Below are 20538 nucleotides of genomic sequence, written 5' to 3'. Positions count from 1 at the left end.
CGAAACCATACGTCGGAAACCCAAGCTCATTTAGTTTTCTCAACAAGCTATCGGCGACAAGGTTTCATAGAAGTGGTGACAGCACACCACCTTGAGGACATCTGCAGACACTCAGTTTCCTCATCTCTACTTGTCCTAACGATGAGTACAGATGTCGGTTGCTAAGCATTGCGTGTATCCAGTTCGTGATATATGAAGGTACTCCATGATCTCGTGCTGCTTCCAAAATGGATTCGAAAGACACATTGTCAAAAGCGCCTTCAATATCGAGAAAAACTCCTAAACTTGATTGCTTTTGTGAAAAAGCCTTTTCAATGTTGTAGACAACATTGTGTTACAGGGTGGTAGTAGACTTCCCCCGCTGATATGCATGTTGCATTGCATGCAGCGGGTGCTCGCCCAAGCTACCATCCTGAATGTAATTGCATAACCTTTCTATATGAGAAAGGCAAAAATGTGCCAAAATCCAAAAAAGTGAATCGTCGTCAAATTTTTTTTCGAATTTGCATCAAATCTCGACGTTTCATGCACCTTGAACACATTTAGCATCAAAAATAAAAATTCTATATTTAATTTTTCCTATAGTTAATATGAGAAATTTCTGTGTGGCCGCACCAGAATTCCGATCGATCCAAAATTCAATAACAGCCGATGGGAAGGTTGCACCTTTCATTTGAGACTAAGTTTGGGCAAATCGGTCCAGCCATCTCGGAGAAAAATGAGTGACATTATTTGACACATACGCACATACATACACACACACACACACACACATACACACACATACACACACACACACATACACACACATACACACACATACATACATACACACACACATACAGACTTTTTCCGATCTCGACGAACTGAGTCGAATGGGATATGACACTCGGCCCTCCGGGCAGGGATTAGGTTGACGTTTTTCAGAGTGATTGCCTTTCTATATGAGAAAGGCAAAAGGTAATTGAAAGTCAGTACAGACAAAATGAACTTTTCCGTTCAATCAATCGTATCTCAGCCGTTTGTCAACCAATTTCAGTTTTCCTAACATCTATGATATGGTTCCTAGAGCTTCTAGATTTGTAATGCATGCAATAGATAGTAGATTTTCAAAAGTTACTATACTTTTTTGAAGTTTTAGGCGGTTTGATCTTCACAATGCATGCGGCACACGCATGGCTAAAATTTTTTGTGTCTTTGTCGGTTTGAAATGTAACACGTTTACTGAATAATTCTCGGTAATACATATGGATATTATTATATCAACATGTTCGTACAAACGTGGATGTTCGGTTCGAATTTTTCCAAATATCTGTAGCAGCTCAAACTGTAAATATATTTCACGATTAATATTTTCAAACATCAGTCTCCTACCCGACTAAACTTGCAATAAGTGGTTTAACCCTGCTCTTGCACACCCTTGCCGGACTACAGATCTAGTCTTACACTGCGGTGCTGTTTTGTCCGAACCTTCAACAGCTTCTTCTATCTATTTTTAGGTTAGAATCACGGTGCTGCAGGTAAGTATTATTGTAAATACCTTATTTTTAATTAATCGAATAAGAATTCATTTAAATTTTACTCACAGTGCTCTGAATATCTGAATTAATTAAAACTTCAGAAATATTTCACACTTTTCTATCCGTAATACTTTCCTTCTAAACAATCCGAAATTATAATCAGCCTACTTTCTACTTCTGCCCAACTCAGACGTACAATCGAACCAAGTGAACAAAAACTGGCAACCTCTCGATCTAGTGTGCATTGTCTCGAGAACAAAGGAAACTTTTAATTTATTCTTGTCATCATGAGTAATGTTGACGAAAAATCTCTGCTCCGACCCAACACAGCGGTTGTTGACTTTAAATTCTGTTCAATAAGATTGAGTTTTCGTGAAGTGAAATACCTGCTGAAGATGAAGATGTAGCTTAAGCTCAAGGAGGTTATGTATCTACAGTATCATCATCTTCGCAATGTAGTGCTCATATCATTCAACACGTTAGAACAAACCTAACGCTTCGTTTTGCAGAACAACTTGAAGCACGTGGCTGAAAGTGATAAAGTTGGAATTAAGATTCCCGTGTATATAGAAAAAGACTATGTAGATGTAAAATTACATGACCTATCACCATGCACCCCTCCTGATCTAATCGCAAAATACATGTCGCAATTCGGAGAAGTAGAATCAGTTACACGTGATACGTGGAGAAATTTCTTCCCGGGTACACCTAGTGGTGTTCTTGTGGTGAGGATGCGGATCGAAAGACCTATCCCCTCCCACTTGACTATAAAACTTAAAATCCACGAAGCTACTATTCATCAAACTACGTTATGCACCCATGAGGGGCAAACTCCTACGTGCAAGTATTGTAATCAGACAGCACACCACGGACAACCTTGCGCGGAAGATACAGAGGAGAATGTATCTCTACCGATTGCCAACGAATCCACGGAAAACCAACCCAAAAAAGAATTTTCAATACCAATACCTGAACCACAAACGGTTGCCAAATTTGTGGCAGCTCTTCAGTCGATATTGACAACTGCCAACGCAGCATCCAGCACCCCTGAAACAACTGTAAGTAACATCAGTGATGAAGATAATAAGAATGACGACGGATTTACATTGGTCACCCGTAAGTGCAAGAAGCAGGAAAGAACATCTGGTCGCGAGCACCAAGGCACTTTTAACCATGATGACCTTGATACGGAGGACAGGAGAGAATTAAACGGTACCCATGACGCAGTAGACGAGCCGCGAAAGAAGGTCTCCGCTCGCAATAAAAAGTTGCGCGCACGACATCCAACGGACAAACAATTTGTTTTTATTTTTATTTTTTACATTTTGTAAACACATAAAAGATCCACGGCTCCGTTAAGCTACCGCTATGAGCCGTGTCGAATAAACGAAATAAAAAAAACAAAGAAATTGCGTTCGAAAAATACTATCAATGATTGAATAAGTATTCTGAAATGTAAAATGAAGGGTTAGGTTGCAATTAGTTTCGATTGTTATACCTCGAGGAACTTCCACCGTCGCTCCGGCGTGTGCCATCAGCCCCTCTCGGTAGAATTTGAAACAACTGATTGTTCCCTCTTGGCATAGTTTGGCTGGCATTGAGCGAGTTCTCAATCTCACTTACGGTCAAGGTATCCGACACGTCGAAGTTTTCTCTCGACAGCGTTCGGTGTACTGTTGACTTCCGACAGAATACGTTTCCGTCATTTCGCATGTCATGGGTCTGCTTCACGTTATTTTGCAGTGAGTCATGTCCAAAGACTACATTGGTAGTTCTTGTGGTTCGTGGATGAACGTTTCTGCAAAATAAAACATAATGTTAGTAAAATCACTACAAATGATTGGATACCCAAGTATTCCAAAATGTATATTGAAGGGCCAGTCGGAAATCAGAGTCGATCGTCATACCTAGAAAAATTTCCACCATCACTCCGGTACGTGACATGGTGTGGTATAATATGAAACAATCGGTTGTTTCCTCTTGGAATAGTCTGGCTGGTATTGAGTGAGTTCTCAGTTGCGCTAACGGTTAGGGAATCCAAAACGTTTATGTCCTCTTTCGGAAGCGTTTCATATGTTTTGGGTTCCCGGTTGTATACGTTATCATTAATAAGAATTTTGGGGGTTATCTTGACACGCTTTGAAGATATGCTACATTGTTGTGAGCTATAGCCAAAAACCACATCGATGGGGCGTGTGGTTCGTGCAGAAATAAATAGTCATACCTTAAAGAACTTCCATCAACACTCCGGTACGTATCGTCGCTCTCTCTTGCTCGATTTTTTTTAATTTTTTTGGTTCTCTCTTGACGTGATCCGGCTGGCATTATGCGAGTTCTCAATCGTGTTTAAGGGAGTAAGGGAATCTGAGGCTTGGGAATCCTGTTTCAACTGCGTACAGAATTGTCGGGGACTAGACCGAGTAGTTCGCGAACAAGTGAGGGCGGGAGCTGAATGGCTCATCGGGAAAGTAGAGCGAAATGGAAGGAGAGGGAGCCAAAGGACTCAAGAAATTGTAGTGCTTAAACCAAAGAAGAATCGGTATCGGGAGAACTCCCTTTGCCGGGGAACTCTCCGTCGGCGTAAGCTAGATTCACCGCCGGGGATTAGACTGAGTAGACCGCGACTAGACACCTCCATTCGCGGGTCGTCGGGGCCTCAGCGAACCGGACGCCCTGCTCCACCGGAATCGCCGAACTGAACTTGACACCTGGCTGGTTGGATCGGTTTCGGGAGAACTTCTCTCGCCGGAGAACTCTCCGTCGGAGTAGACTAAGTCCACCGTCGGGGACTAGACCGAGTAGTTCGTGAAAAAATCGTAAATTCAACGAGTAAATGGCGCTGAATTGTACGCCCAAGTGGGTAGAAAGCATAGGGTGAGGGGTCCATTAGTAAGGATTGTTTTCCTTTTCGCAATGCACACGCTTACATTACATTCACAATTAATTATGTTCGTTTATGCAAATGAAATTGTGGTACATCGATGTTTTCAAATGTGTGTAGTGTGAGATACATGCGTTGCGCATCTAATTTTTTTGAAATGGTTCAAAATTTCGAGTGGGTAATTACCCACTCGGTTATTTTCGAGTGGGTTGTGTGGGATACACCCTATGGTTTCGGTATACATGGGCTGCAGTACACCCCTCGGCGAGCCATCAACTGACGTTGACAATACAAAAAGGTTTGGAAGGATTGCCAACACTGCTTCTGCTGTCGTAATAAAACTAGGGAGAGAATCTGCCTCTTTTGTCTACGTGCCGTCGAATGGGTAAATTGTGTTTGGTGCAAAGCTCCGTGTCCTTTCCCCATTTTGCCAGACAATTGATGTGGCATAATGGCTAAACTCCACAATGGCGATCCTGCTAGGAATGTTGCGTCATCGCAACTATAAGGTTGACCGGAAACTACATCAATTGTCTGGGATGGACATGAAGGACTACGAAAATAAGCACTTAGCTTAGTGCTGCTAAAGAAAGTGCAAGTCGCCATTTTGGTATTAGTTTTTTTCCATCTACGGTGCGCATGGAGTGTGAAAATCGCCATTTTGGTAAACTGTTTCTCGAAGAGTACGCAAGTGAAAATGATTTTATCCGCCAAAAATACTTCGGTTCGGGATTTAACAGTAATTATGTTTTATCATTTTTGCATAGTTTTCGATCTAAATTTAAAACTGCTTCGTATATGGAATCATTTTTTTTGTGTTATCTGTGTGTAATACTTTTATGCTTTCCGGAAGGTGGTTCAGATGGGAAGCAGTACCGGACGAATACTCTCAGCAAAAGCCTGTTGCGAGATGGGACAGCTCGTATAAATGGTTTGAGACGACCGCCTACGCCTCAAATGGGATGTTTGATGGCAAGGTTATGAATCAATCCTTGATCAAGGATTGAAATATTCCGTACGAAGTAGGACGCTGTCATGAGTGACCTCAAGTGGGACGCTTGGTGGTAAAATGAATCCATCCTTGATCAAGGATTGAAATATTCTCTATGAAGTGGGACGCTGTCGGAAGTGGTATAGGATATCCACATAAATAATCATTCGCCTTTGGAGTGGGACGCTCCAGTGGATAGAATAATAGAGAGCCTATTTGCGCCATGTTTTTATTATCACCCTACCCATTTGAAGCCGTTGGTTAGAGCAGTGTCTGCCATCTTTGTTCAACGCATTGAGTCAAATGGTAGCGCAACAATAGGGGCACTCGATTCGAGTTTTCATTGTGCTCAAACACGAGAATTTTACTGTTTTCAGCGCATTTGTGTTTTTATATTGGTTCTCAACAACGAAGCAAAGCGGTTGATGTCAATTTTTACGCATTTCATTGATTGTATAGCAAGAAATTACCGAATTAGTGAGGTTCCTTGCTTAGTATGGTGAAAATAGGCTCATCACCCTACTTTAACAAATTTTGATATAGCGGGACGCTCGATATGAATTTAGTATGTATTATATATACATCGCGAGATGGGACATCCGCGTAAAACCATTGCCATTGTGTGGGACTCACAATGGAATGAGCAAAATCTTTGCCGCACAGTGGGACACTTGTTGGAAAGATTAAGTGCAAAATCTTCACGACGCTTCTGATCATTTTTTTCTACTATTTTCTCGGCAGTGGATTAATATGGAAGACACTGGAAAATACTTAAGAATTGCGACCGAGGACAGAGACGAAGACGATAACTCTTCCAATTATTCCGTTACATGTGAAGAAGCGGCAGAAAGCCATTCAAGTGATGAAGAAAAGTCCCAAGAAGATCACGAGTACCCAGCGGAGACTGAAATTGTACGCTCTTCAGTGGATTCTTTTACGGACTCGACGAACAAAGAAAATGGAAAATTGGGTACCACTGTTAACACTGTTCTAACCGAGTCTCTGAATACCGGTACAGATCAGAGAAATGCTAATAGTATGGGAACAGCGAATCCAGATGTTAATGACACGAGTGCTAGACTGGATATCTTGCAAAAAGCTCTGATCGAATTGACGCAGATCGTACGTGAAAAGATAACGGAGCAAAGACCTTTCTCAACAGATCAAGATTGGACAGAACTAACCGCTAATCGGGTACCTGTGGCCAGCTCTCCCATTAGATTCGATAACATTCCACCATTTCCAAAGACAGAGAAAACAGCATGCATGTGGGAAGCATTTACAAGGTATATGGAGAAGTTCGAGATAGCGATCTCCTTAAACGGCATTACCAACTCTGCCCAGCAGGCTCAGTTGTTGTACTTGGCGCTAGGGGATGAGCTCCAAGAGATAATCCGCGCCGCAGGTCTACGCCCTAGCCTTTCTGACCCGGATTGCTACAGACGAATGGTAGGAAACATTTCAAATTATTTCCGAGCAATGACAGACGTTAGTGCTGAACATGGCAAGTTCACTGCCATGAAGCAAAACCGTGGAGAGTCGGCTGTGGTCTTCCGCGCAAGATTAGTATCACAAGTTCGGCTCTGTAAATATAGCGAGGAAGATCAAATCCGTTTTGTGAGATCCCAACTTTTGAAAGGGATGTTGAATAGGGAGTTGGCGAGGACGGCTCGAATGTTCAACTACGACACTGAGTTTGTTGTTCAGTCGGCTACTCGTTGTGAAGCCTTCGAGGGGGAGACAAGCTCGACCGCAGGCGAAGTGTTAACAATTGGAGTTTCAAAACCCGGACAAAACGGATAAGCTATACATCATCCGAATAAGCAGCAGTGGAATAAGTCGTGTGACAATAAGCGTAGTGGCCAACACCTCAATTCGCATTGCGACTCACTACCCAACCATTTCTCTAAAGGACCGCTTGCTAAACGTCCGACTATGGGAAGACAAGAAAACAATACAGCTTCTAACAGACCGAGTAGGGGAACTGGGGGTAAGCCCGACACCCTGGGTAAGTCCGACACCCCACGACTTTTCCCAGATATCAAATTTTAAATCATACAATAATGACAGGATATTATTAGTACGATTATTTTAGGCATTTCGATACACATCGATGCCATATGGGTTCATTAAACGTCAACGAAATAAACAAAACAAGCGAAAGCAAAGTTGATGCGCTTTTGGATGTTATTTTTAGTTGATACATTTTAAGGTTTTAATAACACAAAAGCTTTGAAAATAACCAGTTTTTGTGTCACACATTCTATTCTACTCTTCATATCGTTATTTGTGTGTATTGAAGATATGTTTGAGTATTTCAATACTGTTAATTGAGCATTTAACAAAAATGTGCGCTGTTGGGGTAAGACCGACAGTTTTTGGGTGGGGTAAGACCGACACGGTGTTTAGATGATTGGGTTCGTTTTTGATTCGATACAAACGACTCGGTATATTTGTTGTGTTCAATTATACTATAATTACGTCATGTTAACAATTGATATACACGGAAACTATTTTTTTTTCATTTATTTTTCAGTATTATCTCAAGCCGACCAAAAAATAAGAATTAAATTGAACGTGATTCATAGTTATATTACAAAAAGAAATGAAAAGTATAATCTAATATGAATAATATTGATGAAAAATTTTCATTGACCGTCGGATTATTGATCAACAGTGTTCCGAAAAATCACAACACGAACCGGATAGCTCACTACGAAGCGTGCGTCACTTTTAAGTGAATGAGTCCTTGTAACAGCGTTTATAATCTGCTTGCAGAACAGCTCTTCTTCGTTATAATTGCTATACAAGTGGCAATAAAGCTCGAAAGAATTACTTAAGAAAATCCGTACCATAATATAAACCATGCGTTAAACATTATTTATTCATAACACCACGCATTCGAATGTTCTTCCTCTTGCTACGCGATGAAACTACAAAAAGCATGCGTTTGCATCACACATACTCATATACACATAATTGCACTTTATCACACATACACAATACATTTTAAATGGAAAAAATTGGACAAAAAGAAAGTTCAAAAGGGGGTCGCTCTTGCCCCTTTGGGGTGTCGCTCTTACCCGCACCGTTTTTAAAATGTCATTTTTCTCCATTTTTTGGCAACCAATAATTTTTAATGAATTCAATTTTTTGAAACGCTGAAAAAATTATATTTTGTTAAGAACTACCTAAACAAGGATTATGCACAGAATATACAATTTTAGGAGCTTTGTGGAATTTTAGAAAAATTATTGCGCTTAAGGTGTCGGACTTGCCCCGCGGTCCCCTAAAAGGAACCGATGTTCGCGTTGTGATCGCCCCGCTCACATTGGAAGGCAGTGTCCAGCTTTGAACAAAAACTGTCGTCGGTGTGGTAAGCTCGGGCACTTTGAGTCATGTTGTCGTCAAAAGATGAGGGTTGACCAGCTCACACAACAAAATCCGATAGAACCAGAGAATGAGGAAGAACAGGTATGAAAACACAATCATAATTATTATTAATATTATATTTTTGCCCCAAAGCATGGGGATTTTATGTGATTAATACGGTCTGAAGAACCGTTTGTCTAGTAGGCAGCTTGAATTCGAAATTTATTAAAATGCAGTTAATATATCTTACGTTTTTCATTTCCGTTACTTTTTTCCTTGGTGATTATATCTTAAGATTGACCACTTGAATGCATGATTTTCACTATTCTTGGTACTCATTTCTCGGGATGGATACAATATATACCATTAGCTCAGGTTTTTAATTACAAAGTTCAGTATGTTTCCAAATAGCAACAGTATGCATTTACTGTTTTTTTTAAACTTTGAATGTAAAGTTTCATTAAGTTTCACTGACGCTTGAACGAAAAAAAAAACTATTGATATCTTAAGGGAATACTCTTGTAATTCCAAGCTATATAACAAAGGTTGCAAAATTACACGCTAGTTTAAAGTTAAGATTTAAAAGTAAGAGCTCAATGTCTTGAAACGTACAGTAAACACGGAGAAGCCCAATGTAATACAATATTTTCTGCACTTTTCTTTTCTCCTCAATTCAATTGCAGTACATCAACGCACTTTCTCTACAAGATGTACTTGTCAGCTGCAAATTGGACTCTTCTAGTCCGATAAAATTTCTTACTGATTCAGGCGCAGACGTTAACATAATTGGAAGAAAAGATTGGGAGCAGTTGCAAATGGACTGTGAAATGGGCCTATTTACGATTCGTCAGATAAACTTTCCTGAAAATACAAACCTTAAAGCTTATGCAGCGAAGCAGCCGTTACATGTAGAATGTGCATTTAAATCAGTTATTACAGTGCTTGGCACAAACAATCCGGCTATACAAGCAGATTTTTTAGTAGTACCGAACGGAGAAAGAGCACTTCTTGGAAGGATTACATCAAGTGATATGAATCTCCTCAAAGTGGGTCCGTTTATTAATAATTGCGGAAATGCGGATGAAACGAAACTATTTCCCAAGATGCCAGGGGTGAGGGTCAGATTCAGTATAGACCCATCTGTCCCTCCGGAGCGTAATGCCTATTTTAACATTCTTGCTGCATTCCGAGAAGCAGCAAGGCTCCGGCTCCATGATATGGAAACACGAGGTATTATTGAAAAGGTTACCTCAGCACCAAAGTGGATTAGTGGGATGTCAGCGGTAGCAAAGGGGAGAAGCGACTTCAGACTAGTCGTGAACATGCGAGGTCCCAATAAGGCTATAAAACGGGAATATTTCAGACTACCGCTTATTCACGAGATGAAGGTAAAGCTACACGGTTCAAAATTTTTCACCAAGCTGGACTTAACCAGTGCTTATTATCATCTTGAGTTGGCAAAGGACTCCCGCGAGCTGACAACTTTTCTCACCGAGGGTGGAATGTACCGCTTCACACGTCTCATGTTCGGAGTTAACTGCGCTCCGGAGATTTTCCAGCGTGAGATGACAAGAATTTTAGTTGGTTGCTAGTTCAATAGAACAGCTGCACAAGACGGTTGCAAAAGTATTGAGGATCTTACGAGAAAACAATCTTAGCTTAAATGTTTCTAAATGTGAATTTGACAAGGAAAGCATACAGTTCCTCGGACATCGGATTGATGAGAATGGCTTTCATATTGAAGATGCAAAAATACGTCACGTACTGAAATTCCGGGAACCCTCAACCGCCTCTGAACTATGGAGTTTTTTGGGGTTGGCAGCTTTCCTCAGTCCGTATATACAGAATTTCGCGGACCTAACTCGCTCCCTATGGGAAGTGGCAACAACGAAGTCTTGGACTTGGGGACCTCGTCAATCGGAAGCCTTCGAGGCCACAAAACAGAAAATTATTCATTGTACGACCACTTTGGGATATTTTTCGGATGCGGACAAAACAGTATTGTATACTGATGCCTCACCGATTGCCCTGGGTGCGGTTCTTGTACAGGAGAGTAGGAACGGAACTCCTCGAATAATCAGTTTTGCTTCGAAAGCACTAACACCCACAGAGAAGAAATATGCCCAAAACCAGCGAGAGGCCTTGGGTGCTGTTTGGGCAGTCGAATATTTTTCATATTATTTGCTGGGAAGACACTTCACTCTACGTACAGATGCTAAGGGAATTACCTTCATGCTTAATCGTTCAAGAGAGGATTTTAAAAGGGCACTCACTAGAGCCGATGGCTGGGCCTTACGGCTTACCCCATATGACTATGTGGTTGAATATGTCGAAGGAAGGTTCAACATAGCCGATCCATCGTCACGTCTGTATGATGGACACGATGGAGCTTTCAATGAAACAGCGATTCCATGGGAGATCGCGAAACTAGAGGCTAACGCTGTTGGTTTCTTGACAGAAGAAGAAATTAAGAAAGCAACTGTAGTGGACAGCACCCTAACTCAAGTATCGTTAGCCCTAGAAACCGGAATTTGGCCAAAGCACTTACGGAAATTCGAAGTACTGGCTGATAATCTTCACACCATGGACGGATTAATAACCAAAGAAGGACGTGTGGTTATTCCGGAAGCTCTTCGCCCTAAGGCTCTGGAAGTTGCTCATGACGGTCACCCGATGGCTGGGAAACTAAAAACGATACTCAGAGAGCGTGTGTGGTGGCCTGGAATGACGAAGGATGCTGAGGAGTGGGTGAAATCTTGTCAAACATGTGCCACCAACGGAAATCCTGAAAGAACCACCCCTATGCAACGTATATTTGCCCCCAAAAATATATGGGAAACAATCGCCGTAGATTTCAACGGGCCATACTCAAGGTTTGGTGGAATCTACATACTGGTATTAGTTGAGTACAGATCTAGATATATAATTGCCCACCCGGTGAAATTGACCAGCTTTGAATATACAAGAAGTGTATTGGACGATATATTTTACAGAGAAGGATTTCCTAAAAACATCAAGACCGATAATGGCCCGCCCTTCAATGGTCAAGAATTTTCTCAATACTGTGCTGATCGGGGGATTAAGACTGTTTACTCGACTCCGCTGTTTCCCCAGCAAAACGGCCTTATTGAAAGGTACATGAAACTCATCAATAAGGCCATGATAACTGCTGCCTCAAATGGAACCCACTATATGGATGAACATAAAGCCGCTGTCAAAGCTCACAATTGTGCAGCTCATGCGGTTACAAAAGTCGCACCGGAAGTGTTGATGAATGGCAGAAAAATTCACCGCGGACTTCCACTTTTGATGCGGGGCAAGGTGAGTTATATAGTCCGATATATGATACGCTATGATCTCCCATTCAATCATGTTTATTCTATAATGTTCAGCAATTTGAAGATAATTTATTTTGTTTCGGAAATAAATTGCGTTACTGTAGTCATGCGTCTTTTAACAGTGTATTTGTGGCAATGAAACAGGATAACAGTAACGCTGTTTATGTATTTTTATAGCGATTGGTGCTATTTTCTATGATCTAATTTTTTCATTCGTATATAATTGAAAGGTAAACGTTCAAGATGAATTGATCGACCAACGAGATCAAGAAGCTAAGCTGGAAGGTAAGAAACGTGAAGATACTCGTCGGGGCGCCAAGGAGTGCCATGTCCTACCAGGACATCGTGTCATCGTTGCGAGACATTCCCGCGCAAAAGGTGATAGTAGATTTGATCCGAAGAAATTTACTGTTATGGAACAGTCCAACGGTAATTTGCTACTTTCTGATGACGACGGTTAACTTTTGAAGCGACACGTATCCCAAACGAGGAGAGTTCATGATTGGAGAGCTCCAATTACAGGATCAAGGCCAATCGTAGTAGAACCCCAGACTCGCTGTCCGAGAGAAAGGAAAACTCCTTCCTACCTCCAGGACTATGTGAGGCTGGTAGAGTTGGAAAAGGCGAATATGCGTGCAGCCACTCAACCAGATCGACATAGTGGAACACTTCGATATGTAAGATCCTAGCTATGAATCTTCATCGATAATCGACAATAAAAAATTTCACAATGACATTATTATATTATTCACGTACACTTTTCAGAAAAAAATCTGAATAGGAGCCGAGCACCTTTTTTTTTAGAGAAGGAGTGGGATGTGGGATACACCCTATGGTTTCGGTATACATGGGCTGCAGTACACCCCTCGGCGAGCCATCAACTGACGTTGACAATACAAAAAGGTTTGGAAGGTTTGCCAACACTGCTTCTGCTGTCGTAATAAAACTAGGGAGAGAATCTGCCTCTTTTGTCTACGTGCCGTCGAATGGGTAAGTTGTGTTTGGTGCAAAGCTCCGTGTCCTTTCCCCATTTTGCCAGACAATTGATGTGGCATAATGGCTAAACTCCACAGGTAGTACTACCCATACTACCCACGCTTTCCGCCGGCCCTGATTGTACGAGAAGGGAGTTGCGGTGCTAACTGGCACAAGGGAGCCGAGTCGTAGTGCTGAATGGCATAAGGGAGTAGATGGTGGAGAACTGGTGGTGCGTCAAAGAGTAGGGCTGTAACCCTACTGAAGGAACAAACTACTAAATAGTTGAATTAGAATGGGTGCTATGCACATAAAAGGAGGAATCACGTTCTGGGCAAGAGCAATTGTTATTAGCGGCTCGGGTGATGGCAGCCCAAACCCGTTCCCTGAGACCCAAAGTTTTGCACATTTTTTCCCGCCATCTCAGAGCTTTTTTGAAATTTTTTATCTACTCGCTAAAACACACTTACACACACAATGATATCGGATCAATGTCAGACAAACTCCTGACGAAATGTAAGAACAGTAGAGTTTGTCGAGCGGAAGTAGGTGCATTGCCAATAATACTGCGTTTCGAGACATACTCGGCTCGAACTTAGGAATTTCCACATTGTCCGTCTGAAGCTGGGTTCGCAAAACATAGGGCATGTTGTTTGGTCGTGCGCTTACCTGAAGCCAGATTCTATCGTTATCTATCTTTTCCTAAAAAAGGAACATTGTACAATTTAAATTATCCTTAATTTATTCCCAGGCCCTTATCTCATGCTTCTCCTAAACCAAAAAGATATCTACATAATCCCTTTCCACCGTATCTGAAAACTTGCCAGTCCATCACTGATTACACCTTCCACTCAATGATTGTACGTCGCTTACGAAAATCAGGTGGCAACCTGCCAACACGGTCGCCAGACTGCCCACAACGGAAACCAGTTCCCGGAAGCAATTCACTATCATCATCGTTTCAAATTGGGAACTGGAATAAACGAAGGAAATTTTCGACTGATTTTGGTTTGTTGGTTCACCGACGGTACCGAGATCTATGATGCTGGCCCCAGTGAAAGATAATCTTTAGGACTACATACCCGGGAGTGTTTTATTCCAAAGTCAACACGCATCGCTAACTTGACGTGTGTTCCGGTTTACTCAAACAGCATCCAGCTATTTTCCTCGTCCCCCGCCGCGCATTCCTGACCACAATTAGTGCACCGGGGATTTCGCTTCACGTGCATCCAAAAACCCTCTCGGACAGACAGAGTAAATTCATAGTATTGTCATTGCAACGCGTCGTGCACCGTGTACCCTTCTCCGGATTTCCGCTGATACGGAGTCACTTTTCCGGGGTAAATATTTGCTTGTCGTTCAACTGATGCAGTAGCACCCGTTCGCGGCGGTCCTGTTGACAGGACTTAGGGTTTTAGCAGCGGTTGAGCTAATATTTGTTGTTTCGGAGCATCCCTGATTCGGGTGAGATAGTTGCCAAAAAAAAGGTGACGAAGCTGGTCAATGATAAAAAATATGAAATATTGGAAATCAAACGGTACTACAATAATCCAATCATTAATCAAAATACTGAATTAAAAATTATCTTAGATTTGCCAACACTGTCTCCTGTATAAGTCACGAAAGGCAAGGCCAACTAGATCTATGTCACAGCTTTAACTGGTTTTGAAAACTCCCAGAAGCTGATGTGCGGAACCAAGCGCGCGCTTATTAGCCACTGCAAGGCGCCGCGGCACGTGCGGAAAGTGAATTCAAGCGTGTGCGAAGCAATTTGTCACATCCAAGCAACCGGGGTCGTGCATGTGTCAGTAATCCGGATGAGATGTTGTTTCTAACCACATTAGTGTCAACGGCAATGGGGTTCGCCGTCAGGGTAGAAGAGGGGGGGGGGGGGGGTAACACATTGTGATAAATGTTGCCTAATGCATGCAACGGAGAGGAATGCTTTAAACTTTGACCTACATCCGAACAGCTCATCTTTTATTCGGAACAAGAGAAATGCGATAGAATTAATCAAAACTCGGCGAGAACATGGTCTTGGTACATAGTATTTCCTCGTCCTTCTCATCGCAACGAAGAGGGAAAGAACGCTGTAAAATGATGATAGATTAGAGCTTGTTTTTCCCAAAAAAAAAAATCCTTCGGTTGAATCAATTTCGTGTGCCCTAATGAGGGAATGTGCGGGGATGACAAATGTTAGCAGCTGGAAAACTGCGCGATGGTTAATTAAAAAAATCTCTTTTCCAAAAAAAAACAACACGAAAGAACCATAAAAAGTGAGTTGCACTTCAACCTTTATCGCAGATCTCTCAGGCAAACACAGTCATCGCCATCTTGGAGCGTCCATTATCACCTCCTTAGCTACAAGCGAATGAACAAGTCACGAGTGGGCAATAAAACGACGACTGGGATCCTTTACCCTCTCCTACGGTAATAGTGCAGACTACTTTGATCGGATTCGCATGAGCTAATCTTCGTCCGGCACAGACACACGCACCCAGCACGTCCCATCGCAGTTGACCATGCCGGGAGCACTGGTCTAAGATGACGTGATAATGATAATATTTGGTCCAGCTCACGTTCCTCCTATTGGGATTCATTTACGAGCGAACGAGTCTGACGTGAGTTGGAAGTTGGAAGGGACGTCCTAACGAATCACTGCCGATGGATTTTGTCCTATATATCTGTTATCTCAAATTACGCAAGCTATCGCTCCCGTTGAGTGAGGTCAATTGTCAGGATTTGTGACGTTATGTTCACGGACAAACCGATTAGCCGAAAACTTCATCCTAGTCCCGGAAAATTTCCACTAACTCTCGGTTATAATTGAGTTTCTAGGAACAACTAGGAAACAATCAAACTTCATCACTGTGTTTTAAACGTTTTAGCAGAAAATCGTCCGGAATGATGCCACGAGCCTCGCCACCGAAAACACACAAAAAAAAACAACAACAACACTGACATTCAAAATTGATGACATCTTTTCATACCCCCTGAAAAGGCTTTGATGGCCCAGTTTCCCGCTGCTGTGGGAGAACGGTTCATGTTCCTGTCATTGTACAACCAGAATGTGTCATGTTGGCCCGGAGCCTACTGCAGCGGACCCGTGGCTGATGAACCGCCGAGCACCGAATTGTGCCGTGGAGCGACCACGGGACGAGAGGCCATAAAAAGATTAAGTTTATGGAAATCAGATTGACAAACTTTCGTCGTCGGCCCTGTCAGTGGCTGTTTCTCTGCCGGTGACATTTGGTCCTTGGTCGGCTGGACATTTTATAGAGGAAAAAAAACCTCGTCCGATCCCGTCCAAAGTGATTGCGGTGGATGGAACCGTTTTTGTTGTCTGCAGGTTGGTTGGAGTGAATTGTTAGTGTGTGTGATTGCGGTTTTTGCCTCAATTTGTGCTAAAATATTAACGTGTGGCATGTCGGAACGGATAACAGACACGTATGCGAGAAAAAAGTGGCCACGCAACCAAAATTGGTGCTCTTCGTCGTCACAGTAGGCCGGACAACGTCGCTCGACCTTAATTGCATATTGACAAAAAAAACAGTCAATTTTGAACTTTTACATGGATTTGTGCGGTCACGTGCGTAGCGCCAATCTCAGTTGGCCGTGATTGGTTCTTTCAGCGTCAGTCGATTGTGACCGGAACTTTATTTTTTAGAAAAAAAAAACGAAGGTCAATAATCGTTCCCTCAGATGCAGAGTGCATTTTTTGATAAAATAAGGAAGTCAATGTTTCAATTCACTATGCACACTGTGTAACGAACGTATTGAGCACTAACGGCATTAGAAAAGTTTGTTTGTCGTTCACTTGGTTCTCGTCGGAGTCGTTAGTCCTGGACGAATCTCCCTAGCTAGAGATGGGAAAACGATAAGGAGATGGCAGCACCTGTGCGGGATGTTGAGTGGATCCAACGAGTGAAGTTAGATTTTTAGTTTGTGAAAATAAAGGAAAGACTTTCGTGCTAAACGAGTTTAGACTTTGCACGTCGTTTGACTGCTGCAGTGTAGATTGATATTATTGGGATATCCCATATTGCAACAGCGAATAGCAATGCTAGTTCTTTTTTGAATATTATCATTTGTCCTCTGTCCTATTGTCCTTTTGTCCATTTTGTCCTCTTGTCCATTTTGTCCTTTTGCGCATTCTGTCCTTTTGTCCTTTTGTCCTTTTGTCCTTTTGTCCTTTTGTCCTTTTGTTCTTTTGTCCTTTTGTCCTTTTGTCCTTTTGTCCTTTTGTCCTTTTGTCCTTTTGTCCTTTTGTCCTTTTGTCCTTTTGTCCATTTTTCCTTTTGTCCATTTGTCCTTTTGTCCTTTTGTCCATTTTTCCTTTTGTCCATTTGTCCTTTTGTCCTTTTGTCCTTTTGTCCTTTTGTCCTTTTGTCCTTTTGTCCTTTTGTCCTTTTGTCCTTTTGTCCTTTTGTCCTTTTGTCCTTTTGTCCTTTTGTCCTTTTGTCCTTTTGTCGTTTTGTCCTTTTGTCCTTTTGCCGTTTTGTCCTTTTGCCCTTTTGCCCTTTTGTCCTTTTGTCCTTTTGACCTTTTGTCCTTTTGTCCTTTTGTCCTTTTGTCCTTTTGTCCTTTTGTCCTTTTGTCCTTTTGTCCTTTTGTCCTTTTGTCCTTTTGTCCTTTTGTCCATTTTGTCCTTTGGTCCTTTTGTCCTTTTGTCCTTTTGTCCTTTTGTCCTTTTGTCCTTTTGTCCATTTTGTCCATTTTGTCCATTTTGTCCATTTTGTCCATTTTGTCCATTTTGTCCATTTTGTCCATTTTGTCCATTTTGTCCATTTTGTCCATTTTGTCCATTTTGTCCATTTTGTCCATTTTGTCCATTTTGTCCATTTTGTCCATTTTGTCCATTTTGTCCATTTTGTCCATTTTGTCCATTTTGTCCATTCTGTCCATTTTGTCCATTTTGTCCATTTTGTCCATTTTGTCCATTTTGTCCATTTTGTCCATTTTGTCCATTTTGTCCATTTTGTCCATTTTGTCCATTTTGTCCATTTTGTCCATTTTGTCCATTTTGTCCATTTTGTCCATTTTGTCCATTTTGTCCATTTTGTCCATTTTGTCCATTTTGTCCATTTTGTCCATTTTGTCCATTTTGTCCATTTTGTCCATTTTTTCCATTTTGTCCATTTTGTCCATTTTGTCCATTTTGTCCATTTTGTCCATTTTGTCCATTTTGTCCATTTTGTCCATTTTGTCCATTTTGTCCATTTTGTCCATTTTGTCCATTTTGTCCATTTTGTCCATTTTGTCCATTTTGTCCATTTTGTCCATTTTGTCCATTTTGTCCTTTTGTCCTTTTGTCCTTTTGTCCATTTTGTCCTTTTGTCTTTTTATCCTTTTGTCCATTTTGTCCATATTGTCCATTTTGTTCATTTTGTCCATTTTGTCCATTTTGTCCATTTTGTCCATTTTGTCCATTTTGTCCATTTTGTCCATTTTGTCCATTTTGTCCATTTTGTTCATTCTGTCCATTTTGTCCATTTTGTCCATTTTGTCCATTTTGTCCATTTTGTCCATTTTGTCCATTTTGTCCATTTTGTCCATTTTGTCCATTTTGTCCATTTTGTCCATTTTGTCCATTTTGTCCATTTTGTCCATTTTGTCCATTTTGTCCATTTTGTCCATTTTGTCCATTTTGTCCATTTTGTCCATTTTGTCCATTTTGTCCATTTTGTCCATTTTGTCCATTTTGTCCATTTTGTCCATTTTGTCCATTTTGTCCATTTTGTCCATTTTGTCCATTTTGTCCATTTTGTCCATTTTGTCCATTTTGTCCATTTTGTCCATTTTGTCCATTTTGTCCATTTTGTCCATTTTGTCCATTTTGTCCGTTTGTCCTTTTGTCCTTTTGTCCTTTTGTCCTTTTGTCCTTCTGTCCTTCTGTCCTTTTGTCCTTTTGTCCTTTTGTCCTTTTGTCCTTTTGTCCTTTTGTCCTTTTGTCCTTTTGTCCTTTTGTCCTTTTGTCCTTTTGTCCTTTTGTCCTTTTGTCCTTTTGTCCTTTTGTCCTTTTGTCCTTTTGTCCTTTTGTCCTTTTGTCCTTTTGTCCTTTTGTCCTTTTGTCCTTTTGTCCTTTTGTCCTTTTGTCCTTTTGTCCTTTTGTCCATTTTTCCTTTTGTCCATTTGTCCTTTTGTCCTTTTGTCCTTTTGTCCATTTTTCCTTTTGTCCATTTGTCCTTTTGTCCTTTTGTCCTTTTGTCCTTTTGTCCTTTTGTCCTTTTGTCCTTTTGTCCTTTTGTCCTTTTGTCCTTTTGTCCTTTTGTCCTTTTGTCCTTTTGTCCTTTTGTCCTTTTGTCCTTTTGTCGTTTTGTCCTTTTGTCCTTTTGCCGTTTTGCCGTTTTGTCCTTTTGCCCTTTTGCCCTTTTGTCCTTTTGTCCTTTTGACCTTTTGTCCTTTTGTCCTTTTGTCCTTTTGTCCTTTTGTCCTTTTGTCCATTTTGTCCATTTTGTCCTTTGGTCCTTTTGTCCTTTTGTCCTTTTGTCCTTTTGTCCTTTTGTCCATTTTGTCCATTTTGTCCATTTTGTCCATTTTGTCCATTTTGTCCATTTTGTCCATTTTGTCCATTTTGTCCATTTTGTCCATTTTGTCCATTTTGTCCATTTTGTCCATTTTGTCCATTTTGTCCATTTTGTCCATTTTGTCCATTTTGTCCATTTTGTCCATTTTGTCCATTTTGTCCATTTTGTCCATTTTGTCCATTTTGTCCATTTTGTCCATTTTGTCCATTTTGTCCATTTTGTCCATTTTGTCCATTTTGTCCATTTTGTCCATTTTTTCCATTTTGTCCATTTTGTCCATTTTGTCCATTTTGTCCATTTTGTCCATTTTGTCCATTTTGTCCATTTTGTCCATTTTGTCCATTTTGTCCATTTTGTCCATTTTGTCCATTTTGTCCATTTTGTCCATTTTGTCCATTTTGTCCATTTTGTCCATTTTGTCCTTTTGTCCTTTTGTCCATTTTGTCCTTTTGTCTTTTTATCCTTTTGTCCATTTTGTCCATATTGTCCATTTTGTTCATTTTGTCCATTTTGTCCATTTTGTCCATTTTGTCCATTTTGTCCATTTTGTTCATTTTGTCCATTTTGTCCATTTTGTCCATTTTGTCCATTTTGTCCATTTTGTCCATTTTGTCCATTTTGTCCATTTTGTCCATTTTGTCCATTTTGTCCATTTTGTCCATTTTGTCCATTTTGTCCATTTTGTCCATTTTGTCAATTTTGTCCATTTTGTCCATTTTGTCCATTTTGTCCATTTTGTCCATTTTGTCCATTTTGTCCATTTTGTCCATTTTGTCCATTTTGTCCATTTTGTCCATTTTGTCCATTTTGTCCATTTTGTCCATTTTGTCCATTTTGTCCATTTTGTCCATTTTGTCCATTTTGTCCATTTTGTCCATTTTGTCCATTTTGTCCATTTTGTCCATTTTGTCCATTTTGTCCATTTTGTCCATTT

At 41.0% G+C, this 20538-nt stretch overlaps 2 protein-coding genes across 2 annotated transcripts; both read left to right on the top strand.

Annotated features, from left to right (window-relative positions):
* Window positions 1–7033: 7033 nt before the first annotated feature.
* Window positions 7034–8872, top strand: LOC131681064 (uncharacterized). The gene is made up of 2 exons (XM_058961770.1): window positions 7034–7155; window positions 8689–8872. Exons 1-2 carry the CDS (start codon window positions 7034–7036, stop codon window positions 8870–8872), a joined length of 306 nt encoding a protein of 101 aa, XP_058817753.1.
* Window positions 8873–10996: 2124 nt separating this feature from the next.
* On the top strand, window positions 10997–12563 carry LOC131681063 (uncharacterized protein K02A2.6-like). The gene is made up of 2 exons (XM_058961769.1): window positions 10997–12085; window positions 12333–12563. Exons 1-2 carry the CDS (start codon window positions 10997–10999, stop codon window positions 12561–12563), a joined length of 1320 nt encoding a protein of 439 aa, XP_058817752.1.
* Window positions 12564–20538: the final 7975 nt, after the last annotated feature.

Source organism: Topomyia yanbarensis, chromosome 2, assembly GCF_030247195.1.
Source record: "Topomyia yanbarensis strain Yona2022 chromosome 2, ASM3024719v1, whole genome shotgun sequence".
Classification (NCBI taxonomy): Eukaryota; Metazoa; Arthropoda; class Insecta; order Diptera; family Culicidae; genus Topomyia; species Topomyia yanbarensis.
This window is presented reverse-complemented; position numbering and strand designations above follow the sequence as displayed.